The sequence below is a fragment of the Bactrocera neohumeralis genome, unplaced genomic scaffold (assembly GCF_024586455.1).
Source record: "Bactrocera neohumeralis isolate Rockhampton unplaced genomic scaffold, APGP_CSIRO_Bneo_wtdbg2-racon-allhic-juicebox.fasta_v2 cluster10, whole genome shotgun sequence".
Taxonomy (NCBI): domain Eukaryota; kingdom Metazoa; phylum Arthropoda; class Insecta; order Diptera; family Tephritidae; genus Bactrocera; species Bactrocera neohumeralis.
The window spans coordinates 12,628,636-12,654,115 of NW_026089623.1; the positions used below are offsets into that span (position 1 = coordinate 12,628,636).

Here is a 25,480-nt window from a genome sequence, read left to right on the forward strand (position 1 = left end):
AAATATATTAGTGAAAACTTTTCAGGAACAAATCTTTTATACTATGTGGAACATGTTGAAAAGAATTTTGAGTACCACATATCATTTTTTATCAATTGTGCTTCCTACTTCATTAAGAAACATTTTGTTCATATAAAGTTAATAAAAATAAACTGATATAAAATATAATAAAGTGAAAATATATGTACTTATTGATTACTTTCAAAATTCACTTCATAATTTTTTTCTTCTCAAATATAAGTATGAGGATTCTGCCAGCCTAATGAATATTTTAAACAAAATATTTGCAATGGAATTTATCAAAATTATATTTACTGAAATTACTAGAATGTATATATTTACTTTATAAAAGACCTTACTCCACATAATGTGACACTAATTTGACTTATACATGTGATTCATTGTAGGTATCATAACAACAAAATGGTCAACTATGATGCGCAAGAGGGGTTCTCAGTTACTTCAACTACAGCGGTGGATACTGCTGTAACAAGAGTAACACAAAATTCAGAAAACTCTTTAATTCTAATGAATAAAAAACTTAACAATGAACGGAGTGAAAACAAGGATAAAGAACATAATGCTAACAAAACAATGGTGTGGACATCTAAATCCCAGTTATCTCCATATTTATTATCACCTACATCCAGTATATTGAGTTTAGAGGTGGTCAATTTTCATCACGCAGGTAACTATACTTGTGCTCCATCGAATGCCAGAGCAGTAAGTATTACTGTGCACGTTCTAAGAGGTAAGTAAATTTAAATTAACTTAACATATAGGCTTTATTGATACTTATCGCAATGACATATTACTGTGGCAAATAATAGTGAGATTTTTTAATTTAAATTTCGCGCGAAAAACCCATTTGTCGAAGTGTTTTTTTCTATGTTGGTATGACTATTAGAAACATCTGTGCCAAATGTCATATCAAAATAACCAGTAGTCTTTACTATACGCTTGTCTTTCTAAACTACATAAAGTCCATTCGGCGATTTTTACGATGTGTGAAATTATTCAACAAAGAAGTTTCATAAAATTTTGTATGGGGAATCAAATTTGTGGTGCCGAAACGTTCAGAATGTTGAAAAAAGCCTTCGAGATAATTGTTTGTGATGTAAAGAAAGTTTTCAAGATGTGCGGACGTGTTTTTAATTCGCTCCGCGTATTCTGATTTTTGCAAAAGTAAACAAACCATAATAATAAGTTAAAAACAAGCAATCAAATAAAAACCAATGCACAAAATTATTATTAATACACATTAGTAAATATGGCACAAAACAAATAGATAAAAACAAAACAAGAAAAAACGTTAACTTCGGCCAGTGATTTTCATCCAAAGGAAAGCATTTTACTAGTTCTTTTTAGCCAGGTTGTTTGCTAAAAACATTAAGGTTATTTAATAATAAAGAAAATGGATCTTTTAGACGGTTTGTATGGCATTGTTATCCGACCTGCAAAATTTCTTCAACTATTGTAGCGTTGCCTTAGAGACTCCGATCGTTCAGTTTGTATAGAAGCTATATGCTCTAGTAATCCATTGTGAACAATTTCTTCAGTTATTACATTATTTCTATGAACAATAACTCATACCAAATTTCGTGAAGATATATCGTTAGATGAGGAAGTTTCCCATGCAAGCATTTGATTCCGATCCCTCAGTTTGTATGCCAGCTATATGATATAGTTAACCGATCTGAACAGTTTCTTCGGAGATTACATTGTTGCCTTAGAAAATAATCTATACCAAATTTCGTGAATATATCTTGTCAAATGCAAAAGTTTTCCATACCAGCACTGGATTCCGATTGTTCGTTTTATATAGCAGTTATATGCTATAGTAAGCCGACCTGAACAATTTCTTCGTATATTATCTTAGAAACTAACCTGTGCAAACTTTTGTGAAGATACATTGTCAAACGTGAAAGTTTTCCATACAATAACTTGATTCCGATCGTTCAGTTTGTATGGCAGCTATATGTTATTGTGGTAAAATTTAAAAACGATATCTTAAAAACTGAGGGACTAGTTCGTATATGACATGGCTAAATCGACTCAGCTCAACATACTGATAATTTAAATACATACTTTATAGGGTCTACGACGCTTCCTTCTGGGTGTTACAACCTTCGTGGCAAACTTAATATACTCTGTTCAGGGTATAAAAAAACAATAACGAGTGCTTCGCAGCCTCATCAACAAAACCGTAGGCTTTCTTTAAATGCCTACTTTAGCTTTGTCGAGCCAACAAAAGCAACTGCTGGCAAAAACAAATGTAACGGCGATGATGAGTCATCGCAGGGATCAGCTGAAAAGGATATTAAGCAAGCGCAGTCATCAGAAGCAGCAGTAAACAGCAATCGGGCAACAACAAATCCACTGAAAGCAGCCATTTTGCAGGTACCAGAAAGCACCCGGACAGCGAAGGAAAACAAAATGCATGATGAGAATGTACCAAGCAAAAAATATCCATCAGTTCAGATTGGTATTGATCGCATTATCAACGTAAAAAAAATTTAGCACTATTAAATCAGCGGTCAATACCAAAAAATTTCAAAAATTTCCAAAAAGTAAAAAGCCAAAAATTCTTAATGGCAACATATGTGCCTTACTGAGCAAAGAGCCTAAGGACGATGCAAAGAGTACCACCACGGAGCTCAAATGCTTCTATTGCTAAATGAAGTGAAATTGTAGGTACTAAAAATTTTCATACAGTGCCTTTGAATATATGTAGATGCAACAAAAATTAAGTCCTGCACTGAAAAATGTTTTATGAAAATTGTTAAAGTTCCATCGAATAAAAACAAGAACTATTATTCTTATCAACTGAACAATTCTAAGGGCCCAGTTGTTGTAATTAAGGGTACAGAGTCCGCAGTAGACTCTAGTGAAGCCAAACGTATTTAAAAGAAACAAAGTACCATAACCAATCTTTAAAATTTAATTGTCGCCGAATTCTAATCAATTAAAAAAAAAATGACAGATTCAATATATAATCTGAAATATATGCTCCATCGTAGAGTAACAGTTGAAGGACAACATAAAAGAAACAGTCCGGTACAATGTAGTAACTGCTTAGAATATGGGCATACTAAATCATATTGCACTCAACGCAGTGTTTGTGTGGTATGTGGTGATTTACATCTCACTTCTAAATACGCCCTTAGAAAAGACGAATTAAAAAAACAATGCAGCAATTGTGGAGGAAAGTATCTGTATATGGAATGCTAAGGGTGTTAACCAACATAAATTAGAGATTGTTAGATTTCTGTCAGAAAAAATATAGCTGTAATGTTTATATCAGAAACTCATCTTTCAAATAAAAATAATTTCAATATACCGGGATTTAGGCTCTATGTTACAAATCATCCGATGGAAAAGCGCATGGTGGCACGGCAGTGTTGACTAGAAATCGGTTAAATCACTATGCTCTAGAATCTCATGCTACACTACAGTTACAAGCTACAAAATATCCCTAAAAAATGGCGGTTGTGACTTAAATCTTACGGCTATATACTACTATCCACCTTGTTTTAAAATTACAGATAGCGAATTTAAAGACTTTTTTGGAACACTGGGTGAAATATTTCTAGCAGGTGGAGATTACAACGCAAAACACACGTACTGGGGCTCACATTTTATTAATCCGAAAGGAAGACAGCTGTACTACACTATTATGAATAAGCACAATAAGCTGGATATAATATCTCCTAGTAAGCCGACATACTGGCCCAGTGATAGAAAAAAAACAGACTTAATAGCTTTTGCTGTAGTCAAAATTATAGATAGATCGCTTATGACAGCTGATACATGTACAGACTTATCATCTGATAATTCTCCTGTACTAATAAAGTTATACAAACAGCCCATGATATTTGAGCCTAAAGCTTCTCTAACATCACATAAAACTAACTGGTTGAAGTATAGAAAATATATCAGAAGCCACATCAATATTGATTGCAAATTAAATACAGAAAGAGACATTGATGAAAGTATAAGAGAATTTAATGATGTAATAACTAATGCAGCTGTATTAGCAACACCAAAAAGAAACAATAAACAACAAGTTGGTTTTAAAAAGATCACCAATAATGAAATAGAGAAACTTGTAAAAACTGAGAAAAGGCGAGCTAGCCGTGAATGGCAGTTAAATCGCTCCCCTTCAACTATGCCTAAATTCTAGCAAGCAAAACTCCCTTTGGAAAGCCCAAAAGTCTTTCAAGCTACGAGTAGATTCCAATAAGTCTCTAAGACAGTTAAATGATAATTGGGCACGTAGTGATGAGGATAAGGCAAATAGCTTTGCAAATCACCTAAAAAAGGTATTTCAACCCAATTGCCCAAAGAACAACTTTAAGTTGCCAACCTTACCCCCTACCGAGTCGCTTGCGTCTATTAGGACTTCTACTTCTGAAGTTACTAGAATCTTAAAGAGCTAAATCCGAAAAAGGCATCAGGACTCGATAATATTACTCCAAAAATGGAGTAATGCAATTCTTGTTTTCGGATACTATCCAACTTCGTGGAAAAAGTCGCAGTTCATCGTTATAGATAAACCTGGGAAAGACTTAACCCAGCCGTCTTCCTACAGACCAATAAGTCTCTTACCCTGTATTTCTAAAATATTTGAAAAAGTGTTACTATCAAAGAAGACTCTTTTCCTCCACGAAAATAATATAATACTAATTGGTTTTCGTTCTAAACAAGGCATTATAATGCAAGAAAATAGAATTACCATAGAAATCACTAAAGCAATCGAGCACAGAGAGTACTGTTCTATTTTTCTAGATGTAGCTGAAGCCTTCGATAAGGTTCATGCCAGGCCTTTTATGAAAAATCAAAAACGTTTTACCTTACGAATTGTATAAAACTCTGGAGCGAAATTTAAGAAACAGGAAATTTACAGTTAAAGTAGCAGACTTCATATGAGAAAAACGAGTAATAAGGGCTGGTGTACATCAGACTCGCGTGCAAGGCTCAACCTTGTACATACTATACACAGGAGATCTTCCAACAGCTATTAACGTATTGACATCCACTTTCGCGAATGACACAACTCTAGTAAGCCGTAAAAAATGCTCCATAAAAGCATCAAGTGTATTAGGGCAGCACTTAACTTTTGTCGAAGAATGGCTAGCCAACTGGGATATAAATATTGGTGAGCTAAAATGAAAGCAAGTTACATTCTTGTTTAGATCAGAATCGTGTCGGACAGTTAAAATAAACAATGTCCTAGTACCCCAAGCGAATGAAGTAACTTAGCTTGGGATTCACCTGGATCAAAGGCTGACGTAGCGAAAACATATAGCCAGTAAAATAACTTGAATGAAGTTAAGAGCATTGAAATAATACAAAGGTTACAATCTAAAATGCTTAGAAAAATCATGGGTGCACCATGGTACATGCGTAATAAAAACATTTATATAGAACGTAATACCTATGGTAAAGAAAGAGATAATCAATAAGACAAAGGAATTGAAACTAGTGAATCGACGATTAACACTCGGATATTTTACTGGATGCTTTCCGACCACTAGGATGTCATGAAACGTATTATTACTGGAGATGAGTATTGGATAAGCCTTCAACCCAGAAACAGACGATCAATCGGCCTAATATCGTGAGCCGTAAACGAAAAAAAATTATTCTTTGAATTTCGAGCTGTTTTGCACACCGAATTCCTTCCGACCGGGCAAACTGTCAACAAGGAATATTATTTCAGTGTTATAAGTTGTTTGTATGAAGCTATTCGTAACAAGTAAGGAAGGGCTAAGTTCGGGTGCCACCGAACATTTTATTCTCTTGCAACTTGCAAGAATTAAAGCCAGGGAAATACCTTAGGACGTAAAACGTCAACCAGAGGATCGGAATCCAAGAAGTTTTATATATACATATACTCTATATAATTCATACACTGGCAGACAAATTCGGCTTACAATTTCTTAGGAAAACGAAAGTCAGCATATGTAGTATATGGGAGTTGAGTTAGTATTGTGCTGATTTTATTAATTAATTATTATCATTAAAGTACCTCACATACAATCACCAATCTTATGGAGCAAAGTCAGCCAGTTGTTCTTTATACTAGGCATATGGGGGCTCGGGGAAGAATGGGCCCGATTTGACCAATTTTTGACATACAGACATACCATTTTTAGGAAAGAATTATCCCTGAATTTCAATCATATATCTCACACATTGAACGATATTTTCGGTCAATGGGATTTCACCAAAAAATGGGAGGTGCCACGCCCATTGTCCAATTTTCACACTAGCTCTCATAAAGCTTCCTAATACCATCTCAGAGATAAAATTTAATGTCTCTGACGTAATTAGTTGTGGTAGATTTCCGTACTATAATATTCATGTATCAGCAACACAACACACGTATGTATGTTTTGACACTGATGCAAAGCAATCAAAACCAATTAAAAAAAAAGAAATATAGAGCAGGAAAATGAAGCAAAGTTAATTGCAAAGCAAAGAATCGGTCATAAAAAAGGACCAAGCATTATAAAAGATTGATTTCAAGAAAAGAGCAACAACAATTTGATTATTTTTTTGCTTTTTAATTTTTTCGTTTATTTTAGTTTTTTACTTTTTTTTATAGTTGTTTGGCAGAAGAGCTATTATAGTAAAGAGTTACATATGCTTTGGAACAAATTTTGAAATAACGGTTGACACAAGGTATGTTCCACAAGGACACGTATGTGGCATCGTTTTTAAAAGTCGATTGATTTCAATTAGATTGTTCTTAAGCCGAATGAAATTACGAGTATTTATTTCGGAATCTTTCTGTTTCACATCGGAACAACTGCTTCAAGCAAATTACATTTGTTTTCATCTGATATGTACTGATATAGTACATATATGTAAATATTTTTTATTAGAAAAAGGTAAATTCTCTTGAAGGGACATTAATGCCGCCATGAGAGTATTGCAAAACGTTGCAAATATTTAGAAGAAGGCTTTTCAGTAATAATTCGAATCCGGAAATGTATGAAAATGATATAATAAATTCTAAGGAAAGTAAGGAAGAATTCGGTATAACTGAAATTCTTGGTTGAATTGATAGTAGCGTTGTCAGATTATTACTGCAGTACCACCACGGCTATTCAGTCCTTCCACAACGCTTCAATCCCCATTTTGTCTCCTTAAAAATTCCTTTGGTAAATTCTTGATTGTTTCCAATAAAATTGAGTAGAACTGTCACCTGCGGTTAGGTTAGGACTAATAATGTAGTCCTTTATGAAGCCATTGAAAAATGAACTCCCGTGTTCGGACTTGCAGATTGGCGAAACGCATTGTAGCCAATACATATTTACAAAGGCGCTTAACTTCAACACCCGCCAGTTCGTAGGATGTTCGCAGGTATGTGCCCCCAAGTGTCTAAGTCTTGACCTCCCAAATGCGGAACAGTCAAAAAGGAAGTGCTGGCTATTTCTACGGCATCTTCTTCCAAACAACTTCTGTAGTCAGCATCTGGTAAGATTCCCATTCTTACCGCATGCATGTCAATAGGGCAGTAGCCTGTTAAGAGTCCCACTACTAATGAGAGGCTAGCCTTACTGAGAGCAAAGAAATCACTAGATCTTCTGTGATCTATCTTGTGTCAAAAAGCTTTTGCGACCGCGCAAGTACTGTGCTGGCCCAGCTTTGGCCAAGCTTCCGCGAGGCCCAGCTTTCTAGTAGTAGAACGCAAGACGATGCAGAGCACCGATCCGTTCTCATTCTACCAATAATGGTTCTAGAGTGCCTTTTATTGCTAGCTCATCAGCTTTGCAATTACCTGCGATTCCGCTGTGGCTTGGCACCCATACCCGTCTAATCACAAAAACTTTCGCTGCTAAAGATAGCGACGTTAGACATTCTTCGACCAACCCTGAACAGACTGTAAATGAGTTCAAGGTTAGTATTTCCGCTCTGCTATTTGAGTGAATGATCACGTCTCTGAAGGTGGACGTTCTCCGGAGCAGCAAATCTGCTGCTACCTTGATGGCTGCAACCTCAGCCTGGAATACATTGCAGTAGTCAGGAAGTCTGAAACTGGTGTTGATAGAGAGCTCCCGACAGTAGACCTATGTACTATGTCAATGTCGTCGTATATCTCGTACAGCTCATCGTTCCGTCGAATGCGATATTCGCCGTGGCCAGCGCGCAAAGGACCATAAATATTTCGCAGAACTTTTCTCTCGAAAACTCGCAACGTCGACTCATCAGTTGTTGCCATCGTCCAAGCCTCTGCACCATATAGCAGGACGGGAATTATGAGTGACTTATAGAGTTTGGTTTTTGTTCGTCGAGAGAGGACTTTGCTTCTCAATTGCCTACTCAGTCCGAAGTAGCACCTGTTGGCAGGAGTTATCCTGCGTTGGATTTCCAGGCTGACATTGTTGGTGGTGTTTACACTGGTTCCAAGATAGACGAAATTATCTACGACTTCAAAGTTTTGACTGTGTATTTCGTCTTGCCCTCGTTCACTACCAGACCCATTACGCGTTCCTTTAATAATCCAGATTTTCTGAGCCTGATAGCCACTTTCCCGGCTTTACACCTTTCCGCAATGTTCACGGGCGTTATGTTCAAAATTGCATTAAGTGCCATGGTTGGGGTGGATCTTAATGCACCGCACATGCTGATGAACGCTTTCGAGTATCTTTGCAAGTGTGGTCTTCCCTAAAGCCTTCCACCACATAAAGACTCTACAAAACAAGATGGACTTGACTATGGTGTCAGAGAGCCAGAGTACCACTTTCGGTGAGAAGCCCCACCTTTTGTCAATAGCTCCTCTACAGTAGTATAGGGCAATATATGCCTTTTTTGCTCTCTCCTCGATATTCGGCTTCCATTAAAGCTTATTGTCCAGGATGAGCCCTAAATATTCCAGTGTATCCGCCGGTTGCAGGCGAATACCTCCCACTTGCGGCAGCGGTGCCACCGGGATCTTTTATCTTCTACTGAATAAAACCATTTCTGTTTTATTTGGGTTTATGGCGAGTCCACTTCCGACCGCCCATTTTCTTACAACGCTGAGATGTCCCTGTGTCAACTCATACACGGTGCTAGAAAACTTTACTTTGACCACAAGTGCTACATCGTCTGTAGATGTAAGGCCGTGAAAGCCGCAGGCGTTACCTAGGGTGCTCCAGCTTGGAGACGATCTGCACTACATTCCATGATTGTGCCCAAGAAGCAGAAAAATTGTGTATAGATATATTGGCAAATTTATAAAGATTTCATAAAAAACCAAATTTCGATATTCTAAAGTCACGAATTATCAGATTTTAATTTGATTTGATCAAAAGACCACCACTTCGATATACTTGTATATACGACATACATATATGTATACTACATAAGTACATACATACGTCTGGAGTCTGATACAAATTTTTGAAGTGGAGTCATTAAAAATTAATAAATTGAAGGAAATTCGAACATGAAAGTATATTTTTTTGTATTATTATTATCTGCTCCTGTAAAATAATTTATTGAGTTAGAGCTTCTCTGTAAACGATATTTGATGTTAATTTATTTTGTGGCAGTAATATAAAATGATTTTCAGGACCTCCGACCCGCGAAACCCAACATACGGTTGGCCATGAGTAAAACATAATTTTCGTAGGTCAATCCCTACTAATTCGAAAGCTTGGCCTTGGGACTTCTTTATAGTTAGAGCGAAAGATGTTTTCATCGCAAAAAAAGAACACAATTAAAATTTCTGCACTATGGCCTAGAGACTCATCCAGAAGAATATTGCAATTACTGCCTAAATTTGGAGTGGGAAAAATTTACCAAGTTTAAGCAGTTGCTTTGGAAAATCGCCATCAGTGATTCCAAGAAGATGAGCTCTCATATTGGTCCGTATTTTATATACGGATTCAATCAAAGTCCATAAGGGCGACGATATTAAGCTTGCTTTGGTAATATCTGCGCGCGTACCTGTGTTAATGACAGGAAGAGTCTGTCGGAAATCATTCACCCCATATAATTAATGAGGCGTCTTGCAATTGTTAACCAAGAGGCCCATTTTTACGGATAGAACGTATTGAATGCTGTTCAAGATTTGCGGATAGCGGAAGTTTAAAAGTTGTTTTTCCATCCTTCAGAAGAGTTGCAGCAATTTCTGGCGAAACAACTGCTATCACTATCTTCCCTGATTGTCTTATTTAGGAAAGTCTTAAAATTGCAAGAAACGTCTTGCCGGTGCCCTGGCACATCCAAAAAAAAAATTTTGTTATTATTCACGCTATCGACTATAATTTCAAAAGCATTTACACTCGTGGCCATGCAAACCTTACCACTATACTTTCTTAAATTTTTTTCGGTCTTTTTCGTTCGTTAGCATAAGTAAACTAAATTGTATTATCTAATTAAGAAGTTTATTGCTTTATTTAATGTTTATTTAGAAATACTTAAATAGTATTACTTAACAAGACGAAAAGTTGTCTGTGCACACGTCCGTACAGCAAGGCGGTTTGTAGATAAAGGGAAGAATGATAGGATTCTGGGAGACGGGTTGCTTTCAGCTATAATAAAAAAGGTAGTACAGCGTTGCTAAAGGATAGTGTTGTAAACGTAACAAAGTGTTGCTTATATGCGGTGAATACGGCGTTGCCACAGTATCCCCCTCCAGACTGGGTGAACGGTTAAGATCGTAGCTATAGTGTAACGAAAGATACTCGTCGGTGTTCTGCTCCAGTTGATAAGGTTCCGTGAGTTTGTGGCGATAAATCTTTCATCGATCTATAGAAATATTTCTGGTTTTCCTTTTATTTCGATTCTGTAATACTTTTCCTCTCGTGATAAAACTTTATAAGATCCTTCGTATGGTTTAGAAAGTGATGGACGCACTGAATCATTTCTGATGAAAACGTTTTCGCACGTCGCAGGATCGGGATGTACAAATACTTTCCTTGGACCGTGCCATGATGTAGTGGATGGTCTGATGGTGTTCATTAAGTCTCGGAGTTGAGTAACGAATTCTGACTGTGTTTTTGTTCGGCTTTCGTGTACGAAAAATTCTGAAGGAAGTCGCAGCTTTGCACCTTAGATTAATTCTGCCGGTGACGCTACTAAGTTTTGTTTGTAGACGGTTCGTAGGCCCAAGAGTATTGTTGGTAGAAAGTCGGTCCAACGTTCGGAGCTAATGCATAAAATTGCAGCCTTCAACGTTCGGTGCCATCTTTCTACTATACCGTTTGCTTGTGGGTGATATGGTGTTGTCTTCAGATGTGTTATGCGAAGCGATGTTGTTAGCTCTGCAAATAAGGTAGATGTAAATTGACGTCCACGATCTGATATAATGACGGCTGGAACTCCAAGTCTTGCGATCCAATTGGCGATGAGAGCTTTTCTGATAGTTAGTGCTGTCATATCGGGTATAAGAATAGCTGGCCATCTGGCCATCTTGAGAAGCGTTCGATGATTGTTAGCCAATAACGGTCACCTGCATGTAAGGGAAATGGTCCTATAACGTCGATATTAATGTGATCGAATCGCGAGTCTCCGGACTCGTAGCGTTTTAGAGGCGTAAATGTGTGTCGAGTGATTTTTGCCTTTTGGCATTGTTCGCATGCTCTTGCGAATGCAATACTGTCTTTTTGAATTCCAGGCCAGGACTTGTCAGTAGTCTGGCTGTAGCGCGAGTAGCTGGGTGGCATAACCCATTGGTAGCTCGTAACACTTCAGAGCGGAACTTCTTTGTAATGAGTGGTCTTACGTTTCCGGTCGATGCGTCGCAGACTATTTGTTTATCGCATCCGGGTATTGTGAATAATTTTAACTGAATCGATGAGTTAACGTTGTTTTGGAGTAGAAGCTTGAGTTCTTGATCGACTTCTTAGTCTTCAGTGAGTTTGTTGTAGTCTAGTTATACAGCTGTTACATTCTCTTTTCCTTCCACGTGGCGAATGTATGTAGTTATCTGGGAAATGTTATCAAGCTGGCGAGCTTGTCGGTTGGAACACTTTTCAGGATTCTTCTTAAAAGCGTAAATTAGTGGTTTGTGATCGCTGTAGATGTGACAGGTGCGTCCTTCTAGCATGTATTTAAAATGGCGAAGTTGTAAGTTCTCTGTCATAAGTGCTGTAACGCACCTGCTTTTTGTCGAATTTTTTTTGAAAAATATGCTAAGGGTTCGAAGTTTCTGTCCGTTACCTGGAGTAAGACAGCTCCTGCAGCTTTATCCGAAGCGTCGACTCATAATGACAACTCGGCGTTCATCGAGGGGTATGTTAAAAGAGATGCATTCGAAAGCTGAGTTTTACATTCTTTGAAAGCTGCTGTCGTAATTTCCTTCCAATGGAGCTTAGAATGATCGGTCTTTTTGTTTCCGGAACACATGGTCAAAAGAGGTATTTGCGCTTCGATTGCATGTGGGATAAAGCGTCTGTAAAAATTTATTGTGGCTAAGATTCGTTTGAGACCATTGCCTGTAGTTGGTTTGTCAAGATCTTTAATAGCTTGTACGCGTTGTTTTAGAAGTCGTATTCCTTCTGCTGAGACGGTGTGTCCTAAGAATGTGATTTCGGATTTTCCAAAGATTGACTTTGTAGCATTTAGTCTTAGGTTATGTTTTTGTAGGCGCTCGAAGAGTTGACGGAGGTGAGATAGATGTTCGTCTAAGGATGATGATGCTACACAGATGTCATCCATGTATGGAAATACAAAATCTAGTCCTCGTAGGACATCGTGTATGAGTCTTTGTAGTGTCTGCGCTGCGTTGCGAAGACTGAAAGGCATAAAGATAAATTCGAAGAGGCCGAAAGGCGCAATAAAAACTGTTTTCGGAACATCCTCTGGATTTACGGGAACTTGGTGAAAGGCTTTTTGCAGATCGATCTTTGAAAAGATCGTCTTATTATTTAAATTACAGGTGAAGTCCTGTAGGTATGGAATTGGATATCGGTCTGGAACTGTTGGAATTTATCTGGTAAAAGGCGTCTTGGTCGTGCAGATAGAGGTGGGCCGCGAGTTTCGATGTGATGAACGACTGAGGATACGGCTGGGTTTCCGGGTTGTGCCACGCGTGTTAAATTGCTAAACTCTTTGAGTAGGCTTGCATATACGCATGACGTGTCGAATGTTTTTATTGATAATTTATTGTTACTTCCGAGCTTTCCAGGCGATGTCACTGAAGTTAAGTTGTCGACTAATCGTTTCTTTTCTAAGTCAACCAACAGTCCATAGTGACTTATTAATTTGACTCCAATAATTCCGCTCGTAACGTCGGCGATGAGGAAGCTCCAAAGGAATTCTCGTCTTAAGTCTAAATTTATTTTAAGAAGCACTTCGCCGTACACGGTAATTGGGGTGCCGTTTGCCGCAAACAGTTCAACGGTTGATGGCTTCATGTTGTTGTTTCGAGTGGTTTTGGGAATTACCGATGCGTCTGCTGCGGTGTCTATTAAAAAGTTGTATTATTCAAGCGCTGTGTGACTGCAGGAGTTCCGTTACCGGCGCTGCAGTTTTCGTTTCGGATAGTCATTCGCTCTATTGCCTGTTATTATAAGAGCAGGGTTTCCTTAAAGTTCGAGCGTTGGCATCAAATTTATGGTGATGCCAGCATAATTCGTTTCCCTGTGCGCACTCTTGGCGTGTATTTCGTTCTTGTCTCGGTCGACTTCGGCTGCGGCTTCGTGATCTCTGCGTTTTTATGGATTCGATTTGCCTCGTCAGTTACGCGATTTCCTTTCTTAATTCCTCTAGCGTGGTTGAGTCATTGTTAGTTTGAGTGGGGGTGCGTGTTGCCGGTGCTTGGTTACCTACCATGCTAATTTATCGAAAATTCATGGAGTCCGTGATGGCGTCTGCAATAGCAACTTTATCTGCTACGTCACAATTTGATGCGATCACAGCAGCTTGAGTGTGAGGAGGTAGACACGATGCCCAGAGGTCAATTATTACTGTCTCGCAAAGTGCTGTGCCGGCCACCCGGCGCATTTCGTTGAACAGTTGACTCGGTTTTAAGTCGCCTAATGACATATCGGAAAGAGCACGTTGTACGCGTCGTTGTTGGCTATCCGCGAATTGAGCTATAAGTTTGGATTTGATGTAGTCGTAACGATTTATTGAGGGAGTCGATTATGGCCTTCAGCTCCATTAGCTTGCTTGGTGGAACTTGTGCCATGACCAGATTGTATTTTCGTGCGTCATGGGTCACACCTGTAGCAGCGATGCGTAGGGCTAATGCAAGGAACCATTGCTGCATCCACGTGGAGATCGGGCTGATGCACTTCGATTGCTGATCTGGCCAGAATGCCTTGAGGTTGATCCGCCTGCGCTGCCGGTCGTACGCTTGCTGGCGGAGATGCTTGTGCGGTGTTTTCTCCTTGCTGTTCCATCTGTAGATTCGTTTCACTTGTACGGGGTCACCAGTTTTGGATGTTTTTTTATTTATTTACAGTTTATTTAGAAATACTTAAATATTACTTAACAAGAAGAAATGTTGTCTGTGCACACGTCCGTTCGGCAAGACGGTTTGTGGGAAAAAGGGAAGAATGATAGGATTCTGGGACACGGGTTGCTTACAGCTAGAATTAAAAAGGTAGTACAGCGTTACTAATGGATATTGTTGTAAACATAACAAAGGGTTGCTTATAAGCAGTGAATACGGCGTTGCCACATAGCTTTTAATTTATAACGTTTAATGAGTAATACACAATTAGCTTTTCTGTGCTTATATAAAAGCGGATTTTATTGTTTTTAATGTAATGCCTCGACTAAACTTCGTGTTTCAATTTAAAAACAGGAAAGAAAACATTTATTTCAAATATAATGGAAATGAAATTAAGCCAAAAAAATATAAAACATAATTTTTTCATCGCATGTCAGTTTCTTACATTGCGAGCTCATTTTGTAAAGCTCACTAACTTTCAAATGATTTTGTCTACAGTTGAATGTGTTTTGTATGTGTTTTTAATAATTTCGACAAACAACGTGTCAGTAATTTGTTTTTAAATAAAAAAGTTCTATACCGGAAAAAGTACCGCTATAAAGTGTTGTCAAATATGCACAACACTTGAAAATTTGGAGTGGTAAGCTTTGCGTGGCCGCAAGTGTTTTTGATCTGGGACTAATTTTGGCAGATTTTCATTAACAAGAACGGTCAAATTATTTGTATTATGGTGATTTGTCATTGTGTTTGAAGCTCTGTTTTCTGTGCGAACTGAAGAAGGTAGTCCAAAACGCTTAGGTTTTTATCATTTAGTTGCAATTACTTTTATTGGTATTAAACCTTCGTTATAAATGTTTTCACTATATGGTGAAGCGAAATCTTGATTTTGCTGTTGGAGTCTATGTGACATAAATGGTCTTTGAAATTTTCTCATAATTTTAATGGTTTCGAAGTTTGACAAAATAAAAGTATGACGGTAAACAACTCTCTCAGTTGTACTGGACACTGCGAAATTAATGCTTCTCTCAGAGTATTCTCTGTCACGTCAAGGTGCCTGATAGGTCTCTTTGAGAACTCTGTCAACAGTTTTTAAGTAGTCGAATGAGGTTGACGCGTACGTGATGTGGTAACATCCTAAGGTAAAAATACTCTGATTGTGAAGGATGTACAGCGTAGACTGTACCTAAAGCGGGATCATTTTTCATGCCTTGAGGCCCAAGTATATCCTCACCATGCTTTTTTCTTTTAAATTTTTTATTAGCTCATTGGGGGACTTCGTGGTGTCCCTGCAAAATAATCTTCATTACAGTGCTATTACAGAATGGTTTTACGTGGGTTTTGGTGACATACATACTTTTCCGTTTTCTAAGTATACAGCTAACTGCTAGATCTATGATCTATATTGAACCTACTCCATCTAATATTTAATGTAGCGATCTGTCTCATCTTTTCTGCATCACGCCGACTATAAACTGGATATCCGTCCTCTCCGGTTTACTTATCGTTGACGAAACGTCTATACTACTGGCAAATGACAGTGTGGTAAAACTCGTTTCTGCAACTCACACTTGCTATATAATATTTCACTTTGCCGAATACTTCGCCTTTCGTGAATAATTTTATGAATTTCTTCATCTTTACATGAAATACTCTAGAAATGATGTTATGACGATTGAAAGGCAGCAGATAATTCAGGTCACTCGGGGTAACACGTAAAAATAAGTCTGGTCCTTCATAATTTCGAACGCATCTTGTGTTTTTCAGGCAGATACCGTGAAGAACCTGTGAATGAAGGTTATCGATGGGTCTATGTTAGCATCTTGATGTAAGGAGTCTCTGAGATGAATGTATTGGTCAGCCCTTAGTCTTTGTTGACTACGACATATGTAATTCAATCTTTCTGATATAATTTTTGCCATCATATCGGCAATATGTCCACAAAATAAATCTCTGTAATAATGTAAAGGATTGAAACAATTAACTCTAGCCATCCACCTAAATGCATAAAATTGCATGCACATCCCTCTTTTGTTACTGTACCTTACTGAGGAATGGTCAAAAAATAACCGTCTTCTCCCATTGCAAACATTATGGGATACTGCAGAGGATCATACGATCGGTGTAACTCAGGAACCTTTTTAAGTTGGCCGTCTCAACCATGCACTATATCTCTTGGGCTGTTTTTTTCGTCAACCAAGAGAATGGCTACCTCGTTTACAGCTGGAGCATTATATCTGCTCAGGTGTGCTATCGAAGTGAATAATTAAATTTAAATTATCTGAAGAGTTGCGATCTAAGTTTTGCTTAAAACATCTTATGTACTATATGCTATTCAGTGCGGTTTGTAGTTCGTTTATTAAATAAATTTTTAGCAATAGAGCTATGTTTTACCGAAACGATAGCTGATCTGCATCTGAAATGAAATAGATTTGCAAGAATTGTGGACTTTGACTTGATGGTGGTAGAAGGCTACATATTAGATAATACCCTCTATTTTAGAAGTAGGCATATAATTATCTTTCCTTATTTATTTCGCAAGAAATGATGTTATTTGAAAAAGGTTATTGTACCTAAGTATGTTGTGTACAGAATGTGTGTGATTATTTATCAATACATTTTTGATTGGCTATGGCGGCTCCTGCATATTGGGGAGATTGACTTTTTCAGAGGCACAGCACAACCTACCATTCTTCTGATAAAAAAAAGGCGTTGGGAACGCTCAAAGCTCGACTCCATAGTACGAGCTTGTATATTTCTAATACTTTGCTCTTCAAGCCGTACTCGACTCTCTAGCGCGTGCTTGTGATGTTTTCAACTTTTGTTCAGTAAGCCGCTGCGATCGTTCGATATTCGACTCTCGAAGGAGTAACATATATAATTCTACAAACGTCTATATGTAATGAAACTTCCAACGTAGAAGAGATAATGAAAAAATACTTAAATCAAACCAACATCATTACTGTGCAAAACATGTATTTATTTGTTGGCTAATTAACATTGACACGCCCATGAATATGTATAACAAAATGCAAGTGTCGTTGCTATCTAAAAAATTAAACAACGATACTTGCAATGTAAACAATTTGTATTTTAAAACCATTGCGGCTCAAATTTCATGTCATCTAACTTAAATTTATAAATACAACATGAAAGATAATTACTTTTCCTTTCATAAGAAACAGTCAAAGTAATAACCAATTATTCAAGAATATTTGTGTGTTTTGTTTTACTCCACTTTAGAAAGTACTTAAGTCATATAACAGTCAATGCACTGAAATATAATACTTGAAAAAGTATTAAACGGCTACATATGTAACTTTTAGTTATATTTACTTATTCGTACTCATTATCGAATGCTTCATTTTAAAAATAAAATAATTGTAAAATTAGCCTTAAAACCAAAGTCAAAGAATAAGGAAGTATATTTTAAAAAGAATTCTAGTCTTTGAAAATTTAAATATATGTATATATAAATATATATAGTATATACATGATTAGTGGGTACTTGAGAAATTTCTAAAATTTCTCCGGCACGCGATTACGATGCCAATTCTCCTCAACTTGCAAAACTATTTTCAGTTTCAGATGAAGATTATCGCGACGTGTTTTTGATACCCTCGCCAGGGAACTATTTCTATAAAGTTGAGACCTAGATCTTCTGGGAATTTTAAAATGAAAAAAAGTTAAACTGTACTAAATTATTTGCTTAAAATCTATAAAAACTTAATTGAAAAACAAGTGTTGAGCTACCAAGCCTTTTAGATAGCTTCGAATCCCGATATAAAACAACAACGATATATACTCGTATTTACAAAAGTATTTATTAATATAAATATATAATACAACGAGTGGAAAGTTACGTGCCTAGTGGTTTACCAGGTGAAATGCCCTTGCGTCTGCAGGTAGCGAATGTAATAAACGAACTAGAAAATAATGCCTCTGCTGGTATCAAATATAAAAAGCGAACTATATCTATGATGCTAGGCTTAGGCAAAGCTAAGCTTAATTGTTCTCACATGTATATATGTATAAGCATATTAAAGGTTAAAGGGAAAGGAGGAATTAGAATAACGAGAAATGGAAAGTGGAATATATGTGTGCGTATAAATTTTATTTTATTTATTTATTTATAATAATTCATATAACAAAAAGAGTTTTATTATATAAATACATAAACGCAGCACTGGCTACGAGGCCTTCAGCCGTCTTGTAATTATAACTAGGTGAAAAATTCTATTTGCTAAGGGTTAGTAAAGATGTAAGGTGCTTAAATATATTTTAACAAATCGTTGGTTTTTAAGAATCTATATACAATCATCACGTTTTTTTCTAAAGGTTCACTTAGTAGTTTTATGAGATCAATGTTGCCAGAGTTGTGGGCTGTTGGGTGAAGCATCGGACAGAGTGTGAGTAAGTGTTTGATAGAAGCGGTGTCATCGCAAAGGGGCAAATGGATGGACTTTTACCCGATAGTAAGTGGGCGTGTGTTATGATAGTGTGTCCAATCCTTAATCGAGTATATGTCTTCATTGCGCTAGTTGGAACTGTTGACGAGTAGATTATACGATTTCTGGCTGGGTTTATGACCGCGTAGTGATGTTTAAATGTTTTCCATTCGCTTGCGTTTTTTTGATGCCTTTTGTGCTTAATAAGGTTAAGAATGTCTTGATTGGATGAGACGTAGTGTGTTAAGGCAGGAGTCCTGGCTACATTTTTCGCAGCGAGGTCTGCAAAGTGGTTGCCTGTAATACCAGCATGGCCAGGGATCCACATTACTTGGATTTTCTGAGGGGCACCAATGACCGCGTCCCTGATAACTTCTATTATGGGATTGCGATTTGAAGGAGACGTTATTGCAGACATACACGATTTGCTGTCTGTACAGATGAGGAACTTTCCTTTAGTCTTTTTTGCGTAATTAACTGCATGAAGGATAGCAGATCCTTCAGCGGTAAATACAGAGCTCGTTGAGGGAAGAAGCCAATTGCAAATGATTTCTCCTGTGGCAGTGACAACTGCTAAGGAAGTGGAATCGATGGACTTGGACCCATCCGTAAACAATAACTTCCAGCCATTATTTGTGTAATTAGATTCCAGTTCAGCAAAGGTTTGTTGAAAGACTTCGTTTGGTGTGTTTTGCTTGGACAAAAACATAAGCTTATTCTGTAGTATTTTATCATTGATCAGACAGGGAGGATGTCGAGTGGTGAATTTGCGTGTTGCGTTACGTAAAATATTATTTTCTGCAGCGAAACTTAAGCATCTCGAAATAGCCGATTGTATTCTTGGAATTTTTCTTTTTTTCGTGGCATGCGTGATAGTTGTATTTAGTAATGGGTTGGTGTTCTCAGCCGTTTTCGCAAGAATTTTTTTTTTTTTTTTTGCAATATCTTTTTTTATTTATTGAATCTGCTTTTTGTTTTAAAAGCCTAACAATAAGTTTTAAAATCTTAAATCTATTTAAAAACTAGACAAGCTCAAGCAAGTGTTTGAGCTGTTTTGGTGATACGTTGCTCCTTAGTACGCAGGCATATCTCTTCTTTTAAGGCGTGTTTGATCGCAGGAATGTACCAAAGCATTAGCCAAAGGGTTTGGGTGATCTCGGAGTTTAGATATATATTTAATTCTGCTGTCTTCTACTTCTTTCTTTACCATAGAAATACCAAGGTCTTTATGGATATTTTCATTACGCATGTACCATGGTGAACACGTGATTGTTCTAAGCATTTTTGATTGGAACCTTTGTATTATATCAATATTATTAGTTACAGTTGAATGCCATACATCCAAATCGGCTTTATGGCCGCATTATATAAAAGCACTTTGTTGTCTAGGCTAAGTTTAGAGTTTTTATTTAAAAGCCAATTTAAATTTGCAGCTCTTATCTTCATGCAAGTTATTTTACTAGATATGTGTTTTCTCCACGTAAGTCTTCTATCTAGGTGAATACCAAGATAAGTTACGTCGTTCGCTTGGGGTACTAGAATATTGTTCATTTTTACTGCCGGACACATTTTAGGTCTTAGTGAAAACGTAACATGCTTGCATTTTGTTCATTACATTTATACGCCAGTTGGCTAGCCATTCTTCGACAGGCCTTAAGTGCTCGGCTAATATTCTTGATGCTATTATGTGGCATTTGTTACGGCTCACTAAAGCTGTGTCATCCGCAAAAGTTGAGGTCAATATATTATTAGCTGTAGGAAGATCTGCAGTATATATGATGTATAGAGTTGGGCCTAAAACACTACCCTGGGGTACACCAGGCCTTATCTGTCGTTCGTCAGATATGAAATCTCCCACTTTTACCATAAATTGTCTATTTTTTAAATAAGACTCCAATGTTTTATACAATTCTAAAGGTAGAATGTTTTTAATCTTATACAAAAGGCCTTCATGCCACACCTTATCAAACGCCTGAGCCACGTCTAGAAATAAAGCTGAACAGTACTCTCTTTGCTCAAATGCTTTTCTTATTTCGTTAGTAATTCTATTTACTTGCTCTATCGTGCTATGTTTTTCACGATGTTTTTCGCAAGAATTTGAAGCGAAGAAACTATAATTTTATTTTGAATAGTTGGTAAACCAGATTCAGCCATTATCGTTTTTATTGGCGAGGTTGGAAAGGCCCGGAGACTTCGCCGTATTGCGCAATGGTAAGGTGCATTTAAAAGGTTGATACTGCTTTTGGAGCAATTGCCATAGATGGGGAGCCCATAATCTATTTTTGAAATTAGCAAAGCTCTGACAACATTGACTAGTGTGTTCGGATGAATAAATGAATGCTTAGACGAGAGATATTTAACAATATTTAATCGTGACATTAACGAGTTTCTGACATATTTACAGTGAGCATTAAAATTATAATTAGAGTCAAAAATTAATCCTAGTATTTTCAGCTGTGTTTTACATTCGATGTTAGTTTGGTTGTGGGTTAGTGAAATACCGTTGCTATTTTGCTTCCTACATACATGAAGGATATGTGTTTTGTCTAAGGAAAGTGAAGTACCAGACTCCAGTGACCAAGTCTCAATTCTGGCGAGTATATTAGTAAATAAGGATTGAGCTAAATTAACGTCAGAGACTTTTGTGTAGATTAGGACATCGTCAGCATAGATCTGGTGCTCAACTCCTTTGTAATTTTTTATCATCCTACTAATATCATCGAAAGCAATGATAACAAGTAAGGAAGGGCTAAGTTCGGGTGTCACCGAACATTTTATACTCTCGCATGATAAAGTGATAATCGAGATTTCATTATACGTCATTTACATATTTTTCAAATACCGTATTTTTGTAAAGTTTTATTCCGCTATCATCATTGGTTCCTAATGTACTATATATTATACAGAGAAGGCATCAGATGGAATTCAAAATAGCGTTATATTGGAAGAAGGCGTGGTTGTGAACCGATTTCACCTATATTTCGTACACGTCATCAGAGTGGTAAGAAAATATTATGTACCGAATTTCATTGAAATCGGTCTAGTAGTTCCTGAGATATGGTTTTTGGTCCATAAGTGGGCGAGGCCACGCCCATTTTCAATTTTTAAAAAAGCCTGGGTGCAGCTTCCTTCTGCAATTTTTTCCGTAAAATTTAGTGTTTCTGACATTTTTTGTTAGTCCGTTAACGCACTTTTAGTGATTTTCAACATAACCTTTGTATGGGAGGTGGGCGTGGTTATTATCCGATTTCTTCCATTTTTGAACTGTATATGGAAATGCCTGAAGAAAACGACTCTGTAGAGTTTGGTTGCATAGCTATAGCTGTTTCCGAGATACGTACAAAAAACTTAGTAGGGGGCGGGGCCACGCCCACTTTTCCAAAGAAATTACGTCCAAATATGCCCTTCCCTAATGCGATCCCTTGTGCCAAATTTCACTTTAATATCTTTATTTATTGCTTAGTTATGACACTTTATAGGTTTTCCGTTTCCGCCATTTTGTGGGCGTGGAAGTTGGCCGATTTTTCCCATCTTCGAACTTAACCTTCTTATGGAGCCAAGGAATACGTGTACCAAGTTTCATCATGATATCTCAATTTTTACTCAAGTTACAGCTTGCACGGACGGACGGACGGACGGACAGACGGACGGACAGATGGACGGACAGACGGACGGACAGACGGACAGACAGACAGACATCCGGATTTCGACTCTACTCGTCACCCTGATCACTTTGGTATATATAACCCTATATCTGACTCTTTTAGTTTTAGGACTTACAAACAACCGTTATGTGAACAAAACTATAATACTCTCTTTAGCAACATTGTTGCGAGAGTATAAAAAGGAGGGCTGAAAGGGGTGAGCCTTGCGGCGTACCATTAGAAAGCGGGAGTGTTGAAGAAAGAAAACCATTTACGTTGACTTTGAGTTTTCTGTTTGTGAGAAAGTTAGTAATAAAACGTATTATATTCTGGCCTATTTTCCATTTTCTTAGTTGTCGAATAATAATATGGGCTCCAATTTTGTCGAAAGCTCTGTGAAAGTCCAGAGATAGTACGGACACGTGGTTTTTGCTGGACAAAGCGTTAGTAATGAAGTAGTCTAGTTGGATTAAAGCATCTAACGTGCCTTGACCTTTTTTGTAGGCGACTTGATTCGGTGATATGAACTTGTTTCGCTGACCATACCACATCAAGCGGTTAGCCACGATCTTTTCCAAAATTTTGCCCATACTTGGAAGGAGGGAAATCGGCCTATAGTTAGCAAGTTCATCGGAGGATTTGTGTGGTTTAAATATTGCTATGACACAAGACGTTTTGCAAAATTGGGGGTAGACACCAGTATTGAAAATTTTGTTATAAAGCTTTACCAATCGGAGCTTGAGACTTTTTGGCATATGTCTGATAATTGGATAAGAAATTTTATCTTGCCCCGGGGACTTACCCCTAACGGTAGATGCAACGAACTCGAATTCAGACAGTGAAATGCTGGTTTCTATTTGTTTAGCAGAAAAAGAAAGAGGGGAGACAGATTAGGAAGTGTAGGACAGTGTGGTGGTTTTAGAGGTTTGAAACTGTGTGCTGAATGAAATATCTGAGCTTGTTTCAGAATAGTGGTTTGCAAATAACTCGGAAATATCGGATGGATTGGTTACCAAACCTGTTGGCCCCTTTACGCATTGAATGGTTAGATTTCTAGGCACTCCAGAAAGTTTTTTTAAAGCGTTCCATATTAACTTAGGACTAGACGAAGGATTTATTTTGCTTGTGAAATCCTGAAAACATTTACGCTTGGCCTGTTTCGCGGAACGACGGAAAAGAGCATTGGCTTTCCTGAAAGATATTAAGTTGACTAGTGATCGAGCGCGTTTGTATTCATACCAAGCTGTCTGTTTTTTTGCCCGCAATTCAGCGATTTCTGTTGGCTTCGTATGAGGAATGCTAACATTCGCTGCTGAACGGATAATTTTTGTTAACCTCGCACTTTCTTGGTTAGGGTTGTCAGATATTGGGGTATTATTGCCATTTATCTCGCAATGTGTCTGAAACTTCTCCCAATCAGCGTAATCAGTTTTGAATACCTTATTTATTTTGTGGTTTTTAGTTGTTGAACCTAGGTGCAATTTTAGTACAATGGGGAAGTGATCGCTTCCATGCAGGTGATCGAGTATACTCCATTCGCACTCTGTGGGAAGTGTGTCGGTGCACATTGTAAGATCTACATGGGAAAAAGTGGAGTGAGTGGAAAAGTGTGTCGCGGATCCGTTATTCAAACATATTAAGTTAGAGGAAAGTAAAGCGTCTTCAATGCATTTGCCCCTCTTGTTGGCTATTGGAGAGCCCCATAGTGGACTCCATGCATTAAAATCACCAGCGAAAATTAAAGGAGTAGAAGCTTGGTTGATTAATTGCAGGATGTCTGTACTAGTAAAATGTTCATCTGGTGCAATATAGGTGCAGATAATGGTGATTTTTTTAACTAAGATAATTTCGATCGACATAGCCAGCAAGTTGGATTGAATGGCATTAATTTTGTATGGAATATCTCTTCTTATGAGAATCGCAATACCTCTTTTGCCTGTGCTAATATGTGGAAGATTGTGAAAAATGCCAATGTACTGCTTAGGAGTAAAAGCCGACAAGTTGAAAGAGATGTGAGTTTCATTTAAGAGTATAATAGCTGGGGCAGGATCTTGTATTAATAATTGAAGCTCATTGTAATTATTAGTGTAGCCGTTTAAATTCCATTGCAATAATGGAATCATAAGATCTATGTAGGAAAAAAAAAAAGGGAAACAGAAGAGAGCTAGAATATCAACTCGTATGAGCAGTCAGTTGAAGCTGAGTGTCACCAATTGAGTACTAGTTCAAAAGAGAGTAAACGCTAAGCGTATTTATTCAGAGTCAATTTCTATTTGTTCAGTATGTTGAGTAGAGTATTTATTTTCGTTGGAATTGCTTGTTGTTGGAAAGAGACTTTCGTGATTAGGTGGATTAGACTGCACGGTAGTGTTGGTCAGAGATAAAGAGATGTTTAACTTCTCTCTCACTGGAAGTGAGAGAACAATTGCTAAACGTCAAAACCACCTAAACTTTGACAGTTGATCGAGTTCAGGAGGTTTTGACGTTTAGCAATTGGAAACGAGCGATGGCCAGATTGAAATCTTACCAAAAAAATGTGTAAACGGAGGGATTTGTTGTATCGTTTAAGATCATTTATAAAAAATGTAAAACAAGGAAAATTAAATAAATTTGTGAAATTTAAAGGTATTTGATGAAACGTTTTGTAATTTAAAGCATCATATTATTATTTTCAATGCAAAATGATTAAAAACATATAATGATTGAGAGCTAACAAGCTTAAATCCTAGTATTGGGTATTGAAAGGACAAAAGTCAGTTGTTAGAATATTCTTTAAAAAGATTTAAATAGTTTCTCCATACAATAAATAACCACTATTTAGTAATTTTCATTCGTACTAAATGTTGGGCATTGGGTTGATAAATGCTCAAGAATTGTAATTTTGTTCAATCTGGCCATAATGGAAAATGTTATAAAAAACGCTAATTTTGAGGCGCTCTCACACTGGAATAAGTTTAACATCCCTTTATTCCTGGTTTTGGTAGTAGTGTTGT

The 25,480-nt window shown here is 37.3% G+C and overlaps 1 protein-coding gene across 1 annotated transcript in view; it reads left to right on the forward strand.

The window, feature by feature from the left end:
* The first annotated feature begins 393 nt into the window (after positions 1-393).
* Positions 394-25,480, forward strand: part of LOC126765400 (uncharacterized) — a 30,537-nt gene continuing 5,450 nt past the window's right edge. The window contains exon 1 of the mRNA XM_050483132.1: positions 394-751. Coding sequence (XP_050339089.1) covers positions 424-751 — 328 coding nt within the window. The 5' untranslated portion in view covers positions 394-423. The remainder of the gene's footprint in view (positions 752-25,480) is intronic.